Below are 20,884 nucleotides of genomic sequence, written 5' to 3' on the forward strand. Positions count from 1 at the left end.
CACCGCCGATACCCCTTGCAGGAGTTATATGTGTCTTCCGCATCAAGGTATGTATATGTGCAGGAACAAGACAATTGTATTATCTACTAAAGAAATAAAGCTTACTTTCAATGTTTCTCATCCTTGATGAGACAGGGTATATCAACTCCTCAAAACAGCCCAGCAAGAGGGGGAAAAGTCAGCTGCTACTACTACTTTGAGTGAGAGGGGAAAGATCAGTACATTTTCTGTCCCTCCTTCCCACCAACACCACCTTTCATGTTTTGTCTATCAAACTAATTTTGTACAAAACTAATGTTTTTGCTTTTAAAAAACATTTGTTTTACACCAGTTACCCACAGTGGTTTTGCAGAAAGGACATTTTTGCAAAAAGATCCCAAAATGTGAAACATTATTGAAAAATACACAAATAACCATTGTAATGCATTTCACCAAATATAATACATTTATGTGCATTATTTTTATTAATCTATTTATTAGTATACTATAGTCAGTGTGGAGAGCTGCATCATGATATTCAAGGACATGTTAATATCAAAATAATTTATTTCATTTGCATATTGCTCTGTGAAATGCAAATTAGGTAAATTTACATTAAAATGGGATTTCAGTGTATTTCTCTCCATCGCTATCTTAAAAGCAGTGATATAAAACAAACTGTAATACTGGCGGGGTACAGACCGCCGCTTTGCGGCGGTCTGCCGCCGCCGCCAGTAGGTCCGCGGGGGAGCCGGAGCCTTCAGACGGCCCGACTCCCGCGCGGACCGAAAAAAGAAGCTCCAAAATGGAGCTTCTTTTACGGTCGCGTTTGCGACGTAGCGAGGCGCCAGGGGCGCGCTCGCTACGTCAGAAGCGGCGCGACACGTCTGGACGCTGTGCGTCCAGTACGTAAAGATGGCGGCGCCCATGTAGAAGGGGCGCCGCCATCTTGTACGTATTCTATACGTACTAGGGTTAGGGGGGTGCGGAAGCACCGCCCCTTCCTAACCCTAGTACGTATAGAAGACGTACTATATGGCGGTATGTATCCCGCCACTGAGTCACTGAAATCCCAGCCCTAAATTCCTTGTGCAATAAGTATAATGGAAAAGTCAGTGGAAATAAGGAGAAGAAGAAAAGGCCCTAGATATTTGGCTTTGGCCATGACTCTGAAAGCTTTTGTGGGTTTCTGCACTTTCCAGTTCTGACAGATAAAACTGAAGATGAATGGCCCATATTTCTACACACTAATAGTCCTAAAGGACAACAAATAGTATGATTCAAGAAACTAGGAGTCATTGACTTTGCAGTCTCCTGCTTCATATAGTCCCACTGTTTTATTTGCATATGTGAACTGTGTTGTATGTAAGCATAAAAAATGTTACCTATGCATTTGACAAATACAATGTCCACACATTTCCATGTACATGGGAGCCACCACATCATGAACAGTGAGTTCCTTAGATGACAGTTTCCCAAAATATTATGCTAAACGTAAGTGTGTGTAAAATAATGTGCATATTAAGTGCAAAGTTTTATGTGGGATCTGGACATCCATCTCTTGACAATTCATCATTTGGAGTCGGCTGACTTCATTAATTTCCCAAGTTTTGGCACAGTTCTATTGTAAACTATGGATCTTAGTATGTTGAATCACTGTATACATGAAATTTCAAAATCTTCCACTGTACCAAGAAAGAGGAAAAGAGGTCAAACTTTTCTTATGGTTCTGTTTTCTTCTCAGTTGAATATTAGGTATCCTGCCCACGAACATATTTGAGAAGTGAATTACCTTCTTTTTGAAGGTTCAGACTAAAGTAGTATAGAGAATGAAGAGAGTTCATTTGGGCATATTAAGAAGTTGTGGTAAATACAGAATGTCATGTACCTGTTTTATAGCAGACAAGGAAGCATCATTGCATTCACTAGCTCACTGTTAACACATGCCTTTCTTTCTCCAACAGGGTGGGAAGATTCCTGTGCGGTGGACAGCCCCAGAGGCCATCGCATATCGAAAATTTACCTCTGCCAGTGATGTATGGAGTTATGGCATTGTCATGTGGGAAGTGATGTCATTTGGTGAAAGGCCCTATTGGGACATGTCCAATCAAGATGTGAGTTTTATGAACTTTACATTAGAGAAAAGCAATCATCTTCTAGTGTTTTTTGTGAAGGGAGAGAGGGTTCATGTTCATAAAGCCACTTTGTCAGGTTCATGTTCACCATCACAGGAATTATTTAATGGTTTTCCAGCCCTTTTGCCACTTGGACTTTAACAAACTCAAAGTCTCTGAGTAACTTTTCCTTTAGCATATAATGTACTCTTTTCATAGAAAAAGATCTTATTAAGTAGACAGAACATGTTTGTTGAAAAAGATTGTGGGCCCATCTAGTTCAGCATCATGTTCAAATGCTTCCAGAATGTCTACCAGAAGATTATAAAGGTAAGAATCTCCTATTGTACAATATATCATCAGGATCTGTTTTCAGAAACTTGCTGGCTATAAACAGGTACTGTTTATGTATGTTGCAGTCGAAAAAGAACCTTTCTAAGCTCTTCGATTCATCCTGAAGAGATCTCTAATTAGTTTGTCTAACTTTTCCTTGCCACATCCTGTGTCAGTGAATTCTTTAAATCATATGTGAGGAACCTCTTGATGTTGTTAGACTGCAACCTCACTGACCCTTAACTATGCTGAATGGGGTTGATGGGAGATTAAATCTAACAACACCTAGAGGGCCACAGGCTCCCCAAATCTGCTATAACTAGGCTAAGGAATCTATTTCCCTTATATTTAGTTGGATTCCAATTTTTTTCAATTCCATCTAAACTGGTTAAACATGGCAGGAAGTGAGAACAATAGCTATTCACCTGCAAGGGTGCAAATTCCCCACTCCTGTGTTACGTAGGTGGTACTTGGGGAAAACAATGCTTGCTTTGATCTGTTTTCAACCTTCTGTCATCCAACGCCAGATTCCCATGTTATGGGAGAGAAGAAACATGGCTGGCTTGAGACAGATTGGAGAAATTGGTGCCACCTGCACTTTACAAGCTGGAAGTGAACCAGACTGGCCATTTAATTTTCCTTCAACACTGGCAACTTGAGGGCAGCAGTCTAACCTAGATCTGATCTGCACTACAAAAATAATGCAGTTTGATGTGCCATCACTAGGGAGGTGCAGATGGTATCAGATGACAGCCTAAGGGGTGATGATACCACTGCTCCTCAGACATCTGCTTTTGGGCAGAAAGGGGCTGTGGAGTTCACCCAGGTCCCATTAAAATTCTGAAGAGATGGTGTGAGTGGGACAAGGCTGATTGGTAAGAAATAGGATAGTCAGTAGGGTTTTTTTAAAAAAATAATTTTAATTTGTCCATTTTTAAATATTGTTTACTTTTGATATTTTTTTTTAAAAAAAATCACATCTTACCAAATTTTAACTTAAATCACATGAGACTATGTGTATATAAATAAATTTTGGCTGTGTATGTGATATTATAATTTAAGGATGTAATTTTAATTTTGCTAATTGTTTATGTCACAAATATTGTCATTACATTCAGAAATTACTATTTATGAGTAACAGTAGTACAAAAAGAAATTACTAAGGATTCCATATGGTGTAGTGAAGGAGGAAGTCAAAGGGAGGGCAGTGACACCATGAGTTATTACACCAGGTTATACCAACCCTAGTGACACCACTACAGTCTGACACTACTTTAACTGTCCATGCTAAGAAATTTGTACTTTGTTGTGGCATCTCTGACAAAGAAGGCTAAATATCTCACAAAACTACAAATCCCAGAATTCCATAGCATTGAGCCATGGCAGTTAACGTGGTGTGAAACTACATTATTTCTGCAGTGCAAATTGGATCTTAGATGTGCTAGACAGGCTATGTTGTACAAGGCAGATCTGTCTTCCCAAAAGAGGGCATGGCTGAAGGTGCTCCTGGGCTAGTTGTCTGATTTTGTTTAATTGTAGGGCCAGTGTGAAGTGGAAGGCTTTCATGGCCGGCATCCATGGTTTTTTGTGGGTTTTTCGGGCTATGTGGCCATGTTCTAGAAAATTTTCTTCCTGACATTTCGCCAGCATCTGTGGCTGGCAGAACCAATGTTCGGGTCACACAGTATACAGAAAATCCACACATATAGACAGATACCTGCACAAGAACTCCAAACATCACCCAGGACAAAAAAGAAACACAATCAAAACACTGGTAGACCAAGCAAAATGCATCTGTGAACCCCACTTCTTGGAAGATGAACTGAAGCACTTGGACCAGGCTGTACAGGCTAATGGTTATTCCAGCTCAGACAGCAGAAGGGCTGCCAGGCCCAGGAAAACCCAGAGAAGTGAAGACAAGCAGCCACCCAAAGGGAAGGTATTTTTACCATACATCAGAGGAGTCACAGACAGAATAGTTAAAGTGGTGAGGAAGCATAACCTGCAAATGTTTTACAAACTGTCGAAGAAAATCCAGCAAATGCTTCGCACAGCCAAGGACAAGAAAGACCCTCTCACAGCCGTAGGAGTTTATCGCATACCATGCAGCTGCGGACAAGTCTACATAGGGACCACCAAACGCAGTGTGCAAACAAGAATCAAGGAACACAAGAGACACTGCAGACTGGGCCAGCCAGAAAAATCAGCAGTAGCAGAACATGCCACAAACCATCCTGGACATAAAATACTGTTTGAAAACACTGAAGTTCTGGACCATGCCAACCACTACCATGTCAGGATGCACAGGGAAGCCACTGAAATCCACAAAGATCTGGATAATTTCAACTGGAAAGAAGAAACCTTTAAAGTGAACAAAATTTGTCTACCAGTCCTGAGGAATAGGACTGGTAGACAAATTAAGGACTCAGCAAATGCAAATGGGAAATCATTCAGAGTCAGGGGCTTTCCCAGCAGATAATGATCACCAATTAGCAGACATTAATCCTGTTTTGCATTAGCCTCCCAGCCTGAGACCTGCCATCAGCACAAAACGATACACATGCAAATCACTCCTGCATTCCCAGGCTCACACAGTATATATACACCCAACTTTTTCCAGGCAAAGCATTCTCTGAAGATGCCAGCCACAGATGCTGGCAAAATGTCAGGAAGAAAATTTTCTAGAACATGGCCACATAGCCTGAAAAGCTCCCCAAAACCACGGTAGGACCAGCCCTGAGGTGAAGGATACTTTGGCGCGTTACAGACCGCCCCTTTGGGGCGGCCTGTAAGCGCACCTTTCCCTGCCGGATCGAGGCCTCAGTGGCCAGAGCGGCAGCCGCTGAGGCCCCGATCCGCCGCTTTCCAGGCTGCGGGGAAGTGGCAAAAGGCCCCTTCCCCGCAGCCTGGAAAGGGATGTCCTTGGGGCTTTAAGCCCCAAGGATACCCCGCGGCGGCGGGGAGAAGGAGAAAGGGGCCGTTTGGCCCCTTTCTCCTTTGGTCCACTGGGCGCAGCCATCTGAAGGCTGCACCCAGCGGACCAAACCAGGAAGGAGCTCCGAAACGGAGCTCCTTCCGGGGTCGCGGAAAGGGCGCCCTAGGCGCCCTGCCGCGACCCCAATACGTCACAACCGCGCCGTCTCGTTTGGAGGCGGTGTGGTTGTGACGTATTGATGGTGGCGGCCGTGCGGAACGGGTGCCACCATTTTGTGCGCGCACAGCGCACACTAGGGTTAGAGCGGTGCAGAAGCACCGCCCCGCCTTAACCCTAGTACGCGCTCTGCACGTACTTTTTAGCCCGTGTGTAACAGGCCTTTATGTTCTTTGCCAACGTACATTATAAATGTGTGTCATATTATTTTTCAGTTCACCTTTCAAAAAGGGTGTGTGATGATTTTGCAGTCTTAAGGCTATTGGGTCACTTTTTTCTATTTAGAACTGAACCATCTACTCTCATGTATTTGGCTGCACAGAACATCTATAATAGGCTCTGGAGTAGTGGCATGAATCTGGGGTTGATTTTTTGCCCCTGAGACTTTTTGGAGGCTACATGGGCTTCCAATAATACCAAGAAACAAATATGTAAAAACTGAGAAACAGCTAGAAGTCTACTTATAGTTTTGAAAAGCAGGTACTTTAAAAATGTATAGCAATGCATGAGAAGCTCTGGAATTTTACTAACAGGCAAAGTATTGGTTGTAGAGGCTTCTAGAGTATGGAATTATTTTGGGGGGAGGGGGTACAAAAAGGAAAGTCTGGAGAAATAGATGGCCACAAAAACAGCTTTGGGGGACTGTATGTGGCCTGAGAGCTTCACTTTTCTCATACCTGGCTAAAATGTAGAAGAACATTTATCAGGCATAGCCAACAGTATATTATAATGCCATTGGATGATTTTTCCTTAGTTCCTGGAACACAATATGTATTCATATTAGGGTCTTGCAGCTTTAGCTACTGATAGTATTCAGATAGAGCAGTTAGAGTTGGTTCCAGCCACAGTCCACATTGAGCTTGGAAATGCTAACTATGAGGTGCCAACCTCAGTCTGTTGTTTCTCTCCCCCCTCCCCCCAACCTCACCTCTTGAACCTCTGCTGCAAGAAAGAGTTTCTAAGATGAAAAAGGCAGGGAAGGGAGAAGAATTGAGAATTGAAGCCAGCCAGTGTGGTGGTAATTGGACGCTAGGAATCCAGCAGGCCTTTGAAAATGTTCAGAGGGTTTATGAGCTGGGCATGGAGACTTGATGAACTCCTACACTAGAGCTTGATAGGCAGAGATAATGAGAGTGGCAGCTGCTGTAACAGGGAAGGGACTACCTTTGTCTTGAAGCATCTGAAGTCAAATTAACCTCTGAATGGCCTGCTTCTTTCAGAACCAGGAGTGTTTCTGTTACTCCTTGTGCACAGGGAATGCCTCTTTCTTTACTCCCACACTCATTGTATTGGTGTGCTGAATGCTGTCACTTGAAAAGGAGCTCGGTTTCAGAAAGGAAGTTGCAGGGGTGTGCATAATTGGCCCAAGGGTAGGAAAAATGGCTCAGAATTCCAATGGGTTGAATTCAAAGCAGAGTCTACCACTTCCCAAACAATCTAGCACAGTGATTCCCAAAGTGGGTGGCACACCCCCTGGGGGCAGTGGAAGGATCCAGGGGGGTGGTGAAGTAGAAAGGGGGCAGTAGAGGGCAGTGAGGGAAAGAGGGGGTGGCATGGGGGCCTTCAGTAAAAGTACTGGTGTGCAGGAAAGACAAGGGGAACCAGCAGTCTTTAGGGCCATGGTAGGGATGAGGGTTGCATGAAACTTGTTTTCAGGGTCCCTTAAAACCACCACACAACCTCGCCATTCATTTTGTGTAGTGGTGTCTTCCACCCTTTGCCTGCCCATGTGAGTTTTCTTCCTTACTGGCATCTTTTACTAGTAGTGGCAGTTATGAAACTCTTGCAAGTTTTGGGCACAGGGCATTGCTTCTGTGGTTCAGAGTGGCACAGTTTAAAGACAGACTGGAGCACAGAGTTAGAATATATGGTGACGGGGGAGAAATGGTGGCAAAAAGGAACTTTTAAATTTGGGACCCTCCTTAAGCTTTGTGAGCTTTTCTGAGACTTGGCTGGCAGTTTGACTGCTGCTCCTGCTTTCTTTCATCAGACAGGCTGAGAGAAGAGGTAGCAGAAGAAACAATTTTTTTTTTATGGAGAGTGGACACTTGAAGCTGCGTGGGGAAGACATGTCTTCTGCTCTGAGAGCATTTCTAAACATTGGGTTATAAATACAATAAATAATAATGGTGATGATGTATCTAGGGATGGAGTATCAGTTCTCGATTATTGGAAAGGTTATTGGTTATTATTGGAAAGTTTATCAATTATTGGAAAGGTTATCAGTTATTATTTTGGAATGGCTCCTGTAGTTAAAATCTCTCCCTTTTCAGCTCACACCAGTCTCCAATCCAGAGCATGTGGCCTCTGTAAACCTCGTACACACACACACTAGCTGTGCCTTCTTCTGCCCAGATGAAGGATTGAGAATCCCTCCTCTCTTGCACCTGGTCACCCTGAGAGCAGCAACCAAGAGGCCTTTGCTCAAGGCTGGCACAGGTGAGAGGCTTCTCAGTTACTGCTCAGCTAGCTGCTCAGTTGCTGCTCCCAGGATGACAGGGTGCAAAGGGAGCAGCAACTGAACAACCAGTCAAACAGCAACCAATAAGCCTCTTGCCTGCACCAGCCTTAGCTGCAAGGCTGGCATAAGCAAGAAGCTTCTTGGGTATTGCTCAGCCAGCTGTTTGGCTGCTACTCCCAAGGTGATTGGGTGCAAAGGGAGCAGCATGAAGACTGCATGTTTTGAATTTGCAGTAGAAGAGGTAAAGTTTTCCCTCAATAAGATCGTCAAGTCATGTCCAACTGCAGGGGGAGGTGCTCATCTCTGTTACTAAGCCAAGGGAACCACTATTGTAAGAGACGAATCTGTGGTCATGTAGCCAGCATACTACATGGAGAACAGTAGACCTAATATCAAAAAATATGCACGGGGGGGGGGGGGGGAGGGGACACGCTAGGATTGCTACCCAACAGGAAAGGGGCAGTAGCTCAAATATGTTTGGGGAGCACTGATTTAGCAGCTTAATACATATAACTAGATTCTTACTGAAGCATCATTACAAGAGCATAGTGCATATGACACCAGGAAAATGAGTAAAATGCTTCACATAAGCAAGCTCTGTCCTCCTATGACAGGTAAATCTGTCCCCTCTCCCCCTTGCCATATCAGTAGCCAATCTCTTTGAATTAAACACAAAAGAGTAAGTTTTACTGTTAAAAACAAAGCCCTTAGCTGGATTTTCTTTATTACATAGTAGCAGCCAAGCAACACCAGGCCAGTCCCCCCACTCATAACCACTGTTTTCTCTGTTGTAGTCTGAATAGGAGTTGTAACTAGTGTTTACATCTAGAGAACAGCCCTCCTTGGTACTGCTTGGAGCTTCCCTCTAAGGGCAAATAGGAGCCATGAAGAAGAAGATCTGGATAGCCTTTTCTGCTGGGGCAGAAAAGTCTGATGCCACACATCATTGCCCAAATCAAGGAGTATAAAACATACCAGACCTATTTCACATATGAACATATGAGAGTCTCAGAAATATTTCTGTGGTTAATTTGTGTGTGCATGCTCTGCTCCTCCTTTCACACTTTTGACTAAAAAATGCTCTTTTCCTTCCTTCCTTTTGTTTTGGATTTAGCATGGGTTGCCCAGTGGGGTGGGGGTGGGAGCAAGAAGGGCACTTACCCTAGACCTCAGGCATGGAATTGGCCAAGGCCCCATTGAAAAGGACTAACAGAGAAGGAATGGGAACAACAAGTTAATATTAGCTCCTATGCCTCATATTAGTCATTTTGCCTTTTAGAGACTCAAAGAAAACTCATATTGTACATAGAGGAAGTGGAACAGATACCAACCCAAAACTGAATCAATATAAAAACTCTTCCTGTTGAGTATGGCCAAAGAGTTTGTACCCATCCAGGCAATGACCTGGGAGTTTATCTTTAAGTCAAAATACCATGTTGCCTGGAAAAAGAAAAGGAATAAAAAATTGTTTACTTTCTACATTGTTTTCCATCCTCAATATTCATATTTCTCTCTTTAACATATCAAACACACATTTGTTTTTGCAGGTAATTAATGCAATTGAGCAAGACTACCGGCTCCCTCCTCCCATGGACTGTCCTGCTGCCCTCCATCAGCTTATGTTAGATTGCTGGCAGAAAGACCGCAACACCCGACCACGCTTTGCTGAAATAGTTAACACCCTAGACAAAATGATCCGAAATCCAGCAAGCCTCAAAACTGTGGCTACCATCACCACTGTGTAAGTTTCTAGCTGCTGTGCCGTGTGACACTTACTGATTATAGCACTTTGGGACCACTTTACTTTACTTTCCAGTGCATGGAATCCTGAGGTTTGTAGTTTCATTTGGTATTTTGAATTCTCTGCTAGAGACCCCTGGTGCCTCACCAAACTATATGGAGCCATGGTAATTAAAGTAATGCCAAATTACTATAATTGTGCACTGTGAAAGAGATATGGGAATCTTGAAAGCCATATCTGGGATGGCAAATAGTGCTGCCAGCCAATTATCAACTAGATTGCTAATCAATCATCTTTCTTTTTTGTCTGATTGATTGCTTGACTGACTAATGAATAATTTTAAATAAATGGTCATGTTACCAAGTTCTACAGAATAGGTTCACATTTGAGAATCAAATCTGAGATAATTTGCAATGTTAGTTAAGAAAAACATCGAGTAAATGTCAGGAGGAATTATTATTATTATTAGTATTATTATTATTTTACTTTCTTATATCCCACCTTTCTTCCAATATAGGGACTCAAGTGGTGGAATGCCCAGCTTTTTAAATATATTTGTTTTCATTCTGTTTTACATCATCATGTGCAACCATTTAATTAACTCTTCCTTTAGACATTTAATTCACTGAATAATGAACTGCACACAGCTCAGGCATCTCTGCTGCTCTTTGCCTTTGGCTTGGGATGCCAACAAGGCAAAGGGGAGCAAAGGCTGTGAGCAATTCATTATTTAATGACGTTGGCCTTGTTTTCCATTAGGCGTTAATACTTCACAAACTGCTCTTTTGCCACTGCCACTGCCACCCTACCCCACTCCACTTCTTAGAGGAAAAGAGGTTGGTGGAAACTTGTACAAGCCCAGACAGGAGCAGGGTATTTTTCTGACTACCAGATTTACTCATGAAACAGTGTAACTATGCAGGAGCCTCTGTTGACCATGGAGTCCCTGGATTATACTCCTGCTTAATCAAACAATGCAGAACGGGGGCCCTTTACACTACATAATTTCAGTGTTATGATTCCACTTTAACTGCCATGGCAACATCCTATGGGAATCCTGATGTTTGCAGGGTTTTTTTTTTTTTTTTTTTGGGGGGGGGGGATATTTAGAATTCTTAGAGAACTTTTAATGCCACACCAAACTACAACCCCCAGGATTCTGTAGGATTTTGCCATATCAATTAAAAATTAAACAGGACAAGAATTCTGTAGTGTGCAAGGATCTATAGTTTGCTAACAATCTAAAAGAAGACATAGATTAGTGTTGTACTGTATATCGTGTTTTCAAGCAGTTTAGGCTTTCAGGAGAATTCCAAGGGTTGGGATTCTGTTTGCTCTTTTTAATTGAAAAATAGGGTGGTGTTTGGCTTCTGCAGGCTCCAGGAGGTTCAAAACCAGCTGTTGGAGGCTTTATGTGGCTCATGGGCCAGTGGTGCCCATTCCTGCCACAGATGAAGCGTGTAGATTAATATTTTAAGTAAAATAATTAATTGTATGGTGTGACTGCATTGCTTTGAATGGGATGATAGGAAAGGTTGAAATATGTCCTGCAGGAGTTCAGAGGAACAGGGAAGTTAGTGAGAAGTCTAATTTTTGTCTTTTGTTCCAGGCCTTCTCAGCCACTCTTGGATCGCTCCATCCCAGATTTCACTGCCTTTACCTCAGTAGAAGATTGGCTCAGTGCCATCAAAATGAACCAGTACAGAGATAGTTTTCTGACTGCAGGATTCACATCCCTTCAATTAGTTGCACAAATGACATCAGAGTAAGTGGCATGTTCTTATTCTCACTTCAGTATCTGTCATACTGATAAGTATTCATTGCCCATTGGTGGGAAGTGTAGAAGAAATCCCCACCCCCCCACTGCTGCCATGATTTGGAGACGAGAATGGAGGCACTTTTCAACTGAATGCAGCAATGTATTTATTAATGCTGGTCCAGATTTCAGCATTCTGAACAATCTGGGAATGAAGCAAAGATACTCCTGACCATTTATAGCCATTTTGGAAAATCTACCTAGTGACATATAATAACATATAGAAAATCATAAAGCCATAATGGCAAATTACTAAGCAAGCACCAAGTTTCAAAATTCATGTTGAAACTTTTTCTTAGATTTCAGATTGTTATTGTTGTTTTTATCAATATAGATTGTTCATCTTTAAAGTTACCAGCTTAACAGTTCCTGCTGCTGTATTTTGAACTTGCCATTTTATGTATCAGCATATCCAGATAGCCAAGGGAATTACTGGGGACAAAGGCTGGCATTGATGCATGGCCATGATCCTATCTCTTATTTTTTGCAGAGATCTTCTAAGAATAGGAGTGACCTTAGCTGGACATCAGAAGAAGATCCTGAACAGTGTCCAATCTATGAGAGTGCAGATGAGCCAGTCACCAACTTCAATGGCATGACACTTCATCTCTTTTTACAATAGTAGGGGAAAAGAAGAGAGGACAGATGAGGGTTGGATGTGGGAGGGGAGGGTACGCTGACAAGACAGTGAGACGTTTGCAGAGGTTGGATTGCCAGTGAACTTTTATGAGCTGCAGGCAGAGGACACCGGACTTGTTTCTAAGTGGCAACTTCCGTTTCTCACCAACAGAAGCACACTTACTGATGCCATGGGAAACAGAATATAAATAAATATAAATATGTACAAATCATATATTTAAAAAAATCAGTGAAGACAAACCAATGTGGGAGAAAAAGAGACTTAAATCCCACCACCAGTGAGCAGTAGTCAATGGGCCAGTGGAGAAGAGAGAGGTATAACCCAGGGCAACCATCTTCAGCAGTCATATTTCTTTCCCTCTCTTCTTTGGCTCTACTCCAAGAGTCCTTCTTGCCCACCCAGTTCCCTTTTTTGTTCATAAACCATGGGGAATTTTCTTCAACTATCTCTGCAGCTACCTACTAGAATATCAAGACATTGTTCCTTCAGTTACCAAAGGACTTCACTGACCACTGCATGGGGGATCCAGACCAATCTAGTTAATGTCTTCATATTGAAGAAGAGTTGTACCTTCAATAGAAAACCTTGTTTTTTCTTTTGCTTGCATTTTTTTGCAAAAAGGAAAAAAAATCCTCATGAAAAAAGAAAAAGAAAAAAGGTGTTCCCGCAAGTGTGTGCGTGTGCGTCTGTATGTTGTCAACTTAACTGTGGAGTCACTCACTGCTTGTCCATAGCAGAAAAACAACAAAGTGGGACTGATGGATAATAAATCCATCACCTTCAGGGAAATTGGGGATTTGGTGGGTGATAGACATGATATCCGTTGCTTTCTGTCTAGATCAACTGTGCATGGAATGAGTACTGGGAAACTGAAAAGGAAAGCAAATGAATTCATAGGAGGAAGGAAGCAGAAGAGTGGACTATGCAACAAGGGTTTCATGTAGAACTGTTAACAGGATAAACAACTGTAGAGATGACAGGACAGAAGAATGCTTAATCCTCCAGCATTCCAGGGACCAGAAGAGGAGCTTCATGGATCTTTAGTTCCAGTGTGTGGACCTAAAGATTTTGATATATATTGATTTTGATTTTGTGGCATCAGAGGTAGGTTCCTGTATTGCCTTTGTCCACCCACCCATACTTATCTCCCCATCCCTTCATTGTGAGTGGTCTCTCATTATTTCTTCAACAATCTATCTTTCAGCTCTTCTTTTTTATATTTGATTTTATTGTTAATTTTGTTACCAGTGCAATTACTCTTTTAAATTGGATGACTTAAATTAGCACCTCTTTATTTACATCTGAATTTTTTAAGGAAGTAGTATCTTCTCTTAATGGAATATGTGGAGAGTTTATGCAAATGAATCATCCCTCAGTGAGGCTTTTAACTAGGCTATATGTGTTCTAATTGTATGCTGCCACCATCAAAGGGACATAACCAGCTGTCAGTTTATACTTCACACTAGCAACTCAAAAAGTAGGTGCAAGTGGCTCATCCTTCTCAAGTAAGGCTGAAAATGCTGCTAGCTTTCAGACTTAGAAGAGACCTAGCAGGTCACAATCATAGTACTTTGGTACCACTTTAACTACCATGCCTCCTTTCACTGGAATCCTGGAATTTGTAGTTTGGTAAGATACTTAAAATTCTCTGCCAGAGAGCTCTAATGAATTTTTATAATGAAGCATGATAAGCATCCCACACCAAACTACAACGCCCAGCATTTCATAAGTCAGTCATCGTATTTAAAGTGCTATTATACTGCTATAATTGTGAAGTGTGAAAACACTTTATATCTGGAATCAAGCTCTCCTAGGACTTTTTCAAATGGGATATGCTTCCATCCAGAAAATAGTTAAAGTGTTGGCATCCCAGAAAAGCAAGTAAATTTACTAATGCTTATCACACAGAGAGCACAACAAGGGGTTAAAAGCAAGAAAGTGGGTCAAAAGCGAATTTGGGTTTCAGACAGATGAGGACAAATCCCGTTGCTAGCTTGGAGATAACTTGTCCAAACTGTCATTTCCACAAGTGCATACACAGACATGCTCCAGAGAGGGAAGGGAAATGGGGAGGAAAATCCTCTTTGCCGTAGAAGCTGTTTCAGAGGAAGGCAGGCAGAGGTTTCCCTTTGCATACTCCCTTAACCCCCCCCCCCCACACACACACATACACACACTAGAGAGAAAGAAGAGGTGGCTGGTCCATAAACTTGTCTGTTTTCAGCGAGGGCAGAAACTCCCAGATGTCCTCCTTTTCCAGGACATATCCTCCATGTCTCCCTCCTGTACAAGAGGAAATCCAAAACGTCCTCTCTCTCTACCTTCTCCCAATAGCTGTCCCCTTTCAGAGGCTGCTTAGAGGCTCCATTAGAGGAGGAGACCAGCCGTGCAAGGGAAAGAGGGATTGTGTGTGTGTGTCCCTTTAAGAACAAGTCTGCCTCCTCTCCTTGGCACAGCAAGGAAACCTGGGAGATCTGAGAACAGGGAGAATCGAGGATGTGGTTTTCAGACTGCTGCAATTGTGTGAAGAGGGTGAATTCGTGAATGAGTTGGACATGAAAACACAGTATTTTTACGAAAATGTTTATTCCCTGATTCACCTCACTTTCTGTCTGGATTCTGACCAGTTTGTGCTCAGCGTAGTCTGAAAAGCAATTGCAAAATTGTCCCTAATGCCCTGGATGACCCTGCATTGTGACCAGTTTAACCTTCCAATTTTCCCATGTGAGGAAGTCCCTAGACTTAAAGCATCTATTACCAATGCCTGTCTGAAAAATGCTTTTACCTCAGAGGGAAATGATTCTACTACTCCATTAGACAGCTTGGCACAAGTGGGTTCATTATCCATACAACCACTGTGTTGACTTACCTTTGTGTGATATATCTGAGTTATAAAAATAGTTGTAATTCCATGATAGAATAAGACACGTCCAATTGCTAGCAGTGCCTATGTGAGTTTTATTTTCTCTTAAAGGAGCTCAGAAGTTCTTGTACCCATCTCTTTCACAAGTGAATGTTAATCTCTCAGAGCTTTGCATGCATGAATGAATGTGATCTCCCTCCCTCCCTCCCTCCTCCTGCACATTAATCATCAATACATGTAGGAAAAATGTTGGAGAACCATCAACTATTGGGATGCAAAATGCTTTTGTACAAACAGGCAAAGTTCCCAAAGAAGTGTGCATCAGCTCAAGATGTCTGGATGAGAGCTGTAAGCATCACAGAAGAATATAAAAAAATATCTCTCTCACTAGTCAACTGGAAAGCTAGTTACCTTTATCGCCCCTGTGTTCATTATATCCATATATTTGCAACTGTAGCTTCTTTTTGGTGTTGTGTCTGGGATGTGGATGCTTATATTCTAAATGTAGGTATGATAAAAAGATGCGTCATCCTCTCTAAGCATCTCTTTCCACTTGATATCTCTTCTTACATCTAGGAATTGCATAGCCTCTTTTTCAGCATCACAGTCTGGCGGCTGCTATCATTATAGCCACTCATATGGATCCTCATGTAGATGCTAAGAATCTTGTTTATTCCAAGCCAAGAACTGAATAACATTATGGAAGTTATCTTGATTTTTTTTTTATTTTGATCCTTCCAAAATGGAGTAGCCAGGCTAGGATCATCCAACTATAGTACCATTGGTTTTGACCTCCTTTTCTTCTGGGTCTTATGGAAATCTAGATACAGAGAACAAATTTTATGTACAGTGACATTTATGGTAAGGTTATTCACTAACTGACATTGAATGAAATCCACAAGTTGACTGATTACCATATTTGGGCTTGGGGAGGATTTTTCCTTGTTAGACGTGATAATGGTATGTGAACCTTTGGTCCATTGAGTTTAGTACCATTTACTGTTGAATACTACAGTTGACAGATCTGAATTAACCTATGGAGAACTAATAAATGAATATTTATATAACCTATGGAAGATGGTTGAATTAGATGACTTCTTTCCTTCATCAAAATGAAAATGAATAAGACGGTATTTGTGGGAAGCAGTAAAATAAAAGAAGGATAAGCTGCCATTTTATCTCTGGGAAATTACCACCAAAAAGGTTGGGGTACAAAATCTTCTTTATATCAGTGGCATTTGATTGTGTTAGGAAGGTTGCCTGCAGCCCAGGTTAGTAGTAGATGCTAACAAGATGTAGAATAACGATGTTTTATCTTGCAGAGGTTCCCCAGACCAGTTGAGGGGGAAAAATCCCTTGTTTAACAACACAAGGGAGTGTTCTTTGCCCTGTCTGATAGCCAGTCATAAATCCCTTTTGGAGTATTGAGTACAAAAATCTGTATTCAAGTATGTTGTCAAATCAAATACAGCATTCATAGAAAAGGTGTATTCTGAATATTAATCCTCTGTACTAGTCTATTGATATTCATACAAGGTGGGTTGAAGGAGCTTTTGTGCTTGTTTCACATGACTTTTGCTTTTATTAGGATATATCCAAAGGTATTAAAAAGCATATTCTACCTGGGACACTGTTGCTAATATCATAGAATCATAGAGTTGGAAGAGACAACAAGGGCCATCCATTCCAATCTCCTGTCATGCAGGAACTCATGGTCAAAGCACCCCCAACCAATGGCCATCCAGCCTCTGTTTAAAGACCTCTAAAGGAGGCGACTCCACTACTCTCTGAGACAGTGTGTTTAACAGAATTTGTAATATTGGGTCATAGTTCTGAAGGTCTAGTTGGTCTTATCTGTGATGTTTATAAACCTTGTTTAGACTCAGACTGTTTTTAGTAGCACTTGCTCATCACAGGATGTCTGATGATTTCGCTGTTGCATGCTTCTGCCATCATATATAGAATTTAGCTCTTAGTGTCCTCTGTAAAGCATAGTTGCCCAACCACTTCTCAATATGGGCATGTGGGGGCAACCCAAACCTTGCTGTCAGAGAACTCCAACATTAAAGCCTCTGAAATATCAAGACCCCCTACTGGGATGATGCCAGCATAGGAAGAAGTGAGAGAAAAGCCCTGATTTCACCATTTCTCTCTCTCTACATCTGTTCCCCCCCCCCCCCCTAAACCTTTGTTTTAGCAAATTCCCTTCTATTATGGATCTGCAGGCTGGGATAATTGTGTATTTATTTTTCAGAGTCATAATTTCTTCTCCAGTGTCTACAGTCCATAGCCTTCACTTTTCCTCCTTCTCTAATACAGAAAGAGGAGGACTGGGATTAGCCACAGATACTTCCACAGTGGCTCAGAATGGGCTTTCATGCAAGAGTAGACCTCTCTCTTCATCCACATCTGATATATGTAGTGCCCATGGGATACCCTCCTAGGGCTGTAAGAATGTATCTTAAGAAGCCAATGTGAATTCATGGTCATGTAGTTCATATTCTTGAACTTTAAAAAGGTTATTTCCAAATATCATTGTACTATGCTTAGAATTTCTTTCTGTACTATTTCTTGTAGCATTTCTGGGTATTCTTTTTACATTATTTATTTATACAGTGACAGATTTTGTTTTGTGTTTCTTTTTCTGTGATGTGGTCTATAACTACAGCAGTGTACAAATAATCATCCACATAGCAACTATGCAAGAAAGGAGTAAAAAAGAATAGGTCTTAAATTATGTAGAAGTTGCATAATGATTTTGTTGATCTCATTGAAGAAGTGGTTGACAAAAAAAGAGACACTTGCAAGCCTTTGTGTTTGCAGTCATTCCATGAGGAAATAGTCTACACTAATTAATGTATTTTTCCCTTCATATATGCTGTTCAAGTTGTATTGGGACCCTTTCACTATGATTCCACTTTCACTGCTGTGACACCATCCTATGGAATTTTGGGATGCATACTTTGGTGAAACACTAGAACTTTCTGGCTAAAAATTCTAAATGTCTCTCTATAAATGGCAAATAGGATGGAACAATGTCAATTAAAGTGGACTCATAGCGCTATAATTGCAATGAATGGAACCATGGAGAAGGGGCACAAGTCTAGCCTAGCTAAGGCCCTTAGATCAAGATGTGACTGTAATGATGTTTGGGCTGGTACACATGTAAAGGCAGAAAGCAAGATATTTAGTGATGGATGCAAGTGGCCATTTCTAAATATACTACAGATAAATGGGTCCTAGAGCAAATCAGATCTAACAGAATTCTCCCTCAAACCCGCCATTACTAAATTGTGGCTATCATTCTGTGGACACATCATAAGAGATTATAGCCATTGGAAAATACTATAATGCTGGGTAAAGTGGAAGGCAGTAGGAAAAGAGGGAAAACACATTATAGGTGGATTGATTCAGTCAAGGAAGCTATGGCCTCAAGTTTGCATTGTTGGGTATAGCAATTTTTGCATGCTGATAACCTAAGCAGGACTGATCTGGAGCTCTCTCTTTTGTATGGTTAACATAAGTGGAAGCTGACTTGATGGCAAATAGCAACAGAGATAAAGTATAGAATACAAAAATATTTTGTTTCATCAGAAACTATTTAAGTTGTTTCATCAGAAACATTTCTTGGTTGTTTAAAAACCAGTAACTACAGGTAAGTATTAAAATGATCACTGTGAAAGGATGAATTAAGGAAAATTACCAAACCAAAACTGCACCATGCCAGGTGATGAGATGGAGATATCAAACAATTAATTTTTCACCCTATTTCCAGCATTCCTTCAACTTGGATGTCCCTTATTTCTCTGCTTACCTTATCAACGTTGATATTTTTGCTGAAATGTCTAACTGGACCACAGTAAGATTATAATAACACTTGGGCTGATTGTGGCTGACTGATCAGCCAGCTCCAGGAGGTGATAAACAGCCTTGTTGTTGCTATTGTTTTCTATTAATTGTTTGATTATCTCTTTAAATTGCCTCAGAAATAAGACTGAAGGGTTGTATAAAAGTAATTCCCAGGCAATATGTAGTCCCTAGTACAGTCAGCTTTCCATACCCATGGATTCTGCATTCACGGATTCAGCCATCCACAGCTTAATTTTTTGAAACTCCAAAAAAACAAACCTTGATTTTTGTCATTTTATATAAGGGACTTCATTTTACTGTGCCATTATATCTAATGGAAACTGATCATCTATGGATTTTGGTACCTTTAGGCTCTATTGGAACAAAACCCCAGCAGATACCTTGGGCCCATTGTATTGTTAATCATTTGCACCAGTGTCATGAAGGCTCTCTTTTTCTTCCAGTATGTCTCAATACCAGCTGTATATGAGGAGGAGAGTACAGTTCCTAGGCCTCTGGTTGGCCTTGGTGGGAAGAGAAATACTGGGCTCAAGGGGCCTTTGAATTGACCCAGAGGATTCTTTACATTCTTATTGACCTACAGAGTTGTGACAGTTGCTCTGAATTTGTAGTCTTCAGCTTTCCTAAGATAAAATAATGTTATGGTCACTGTTCTGTCTTGCCATCCCTCTTCCTTGATTGAGGAGCACACTGACATTTCCTTCATCTCCCTTGCTTCCACAGCAAAGCCATTTCTTTGGTTGTATCTTTCTCTGCTCGTTGTTTATCAATTTATCTTTTTGCCAATTCCATCTTTCTCTTTATTTTCTTTGATGGAATCGGTCTTGTTCTGCCTTGTTCTCAGTCATGTCTTTAAATCTATGAAATGGTTTTCAATTGTCAGCTTCATTTCTACATTTCTATGGCAACAGCAAATTCCCATCCTACTCTTCTCTCCTCCACCCACCCCAGTCTTGGCCAGCCCTCCTCCCATGTAGTAGATACGCTGTGAGAATACTGACAAGCTGTAACACCAGGTAATTTATCTCATAAAACAGACAGCTATGGCAAAAGCAGAAGAAAGAGTAGTAGAGAGGTTGAGAGGGAGGGGAGCATGAGGAGGCTGCACTGTGGGAATAGGGGAGGGAGTGAGTTTGTGGGTCATGAGTTTTGTAGGGCTGAGACCTCTGTACAAATAGGAATACAACCTGTCAGGAAAGGTGCTAACACAGGACAGATGGAGAGATGGTGTGGTGTTTGTTAAATAGCTGTTTATGATTCAATGGAGCACCACAAAATCTGTTCTTGTTAAGCAGCTGTTTATGATTCAATGGAGCACTACAAAAATGAGGGGCACACCTGGCAGGCTGGGTGCTTTGTGACAGGCCAAGTGGTATGCTGGGACACTGACTGGCATACTCTTTGGTGTTAAGGGCCAGAGCACCTAATACCTTTGCTCCAGTCTTTGGGCAACAAGCAAGCATCTCGGATGCACACCTTCCTCCTCCTTCAGAATCCATAGGCAAACATGGAGCCTATGCCAGTGTTTTCTGTTTCTCTGTATTTATCTTTGTCTGCAAGCAAGCGATGGAAAGGTTACAAAGGAGGCTGCTTTCTGATAACAGTAATTCAAATAGGATGACAGAGTGCATAGCTGGTAGCCAGGGGGAGTCAATCGCTTTCATATAGGAGATAATAAATGCTGCAAGAACTGAGAGAGGAGTCCATATGCATAGCATTATTATGCATCTCTTTATAAATAAAGGAAATATATTTTATGCTCTTTAATGACCTTCAAATTAACAGCTCTTGGAAAGCACTTATGTATATTTAATTTGAAATGGTGCTGAATGCCTGAGTGGTGATCGCAGCGCAAGCAGCAGGCAGTCAGTTTTTAAATAAGAGTAAACTCGGGCCATTATTTTTCAGCCCATCAG

The 20,884-nt window shown here is 41.5% G+C and overlaps 1 protein-coding gene across 2 annotated transcripts in view; it reads left to right on the forward strand.

Moving 5' to 3' along the window:
- The window catches only part of EPHB1 (EPH receptor B1), a 493,034-nt gene that overhangs the window by 452,217 nt on the left and 19,933 nt on the right, over positions 1 to 20,884 (forward strand). For both annotated transcript variants that reach the window (XM_089509381.1, XM_089509382.1), the window contains exons 13-16: positions 1,944 to 2,093; positions 9,586 to 9,779; positions 11,389 to 11,544; positions 12,086 to 13,339. In XM_089509381.1, the coding sequence (XP_089365507.1) occupies positions 1,944 to 2,093; positions 9,586 to 9,779; positions 11,389 to 11,544; positions 12,086 to 12,194 (609 nt within the window). In that variant the 3' untranslated portion in view covers positions 12,195 to 13,339. The remainder of the gene's footprint in view (positions 1 to 1,943; positions 2,094 to 9,585; positions 9,780 to 11,388; positions 11,545 to 12,085; positions 13,340 to 20,884) is intronic.

The sequence above is a fragment of the Sceloporus occidentalis genome, unplaced genomic scaffold, assembly GCF_023333645.1.
Source record: "Sceloporus occidentalis isolate IW3139 unplaced genomic scaffold, rSceOcc1.0.p SCAF_2, whole genome shotgun sequence".
In the NCBI taxonomy this organism is placed as follows: Eukaryota; Metazoa; Chordata; class Lepidosauria; order Squamata; family Phrynosomatidae; genus Sceloporus; species Sceloporus occidentalis.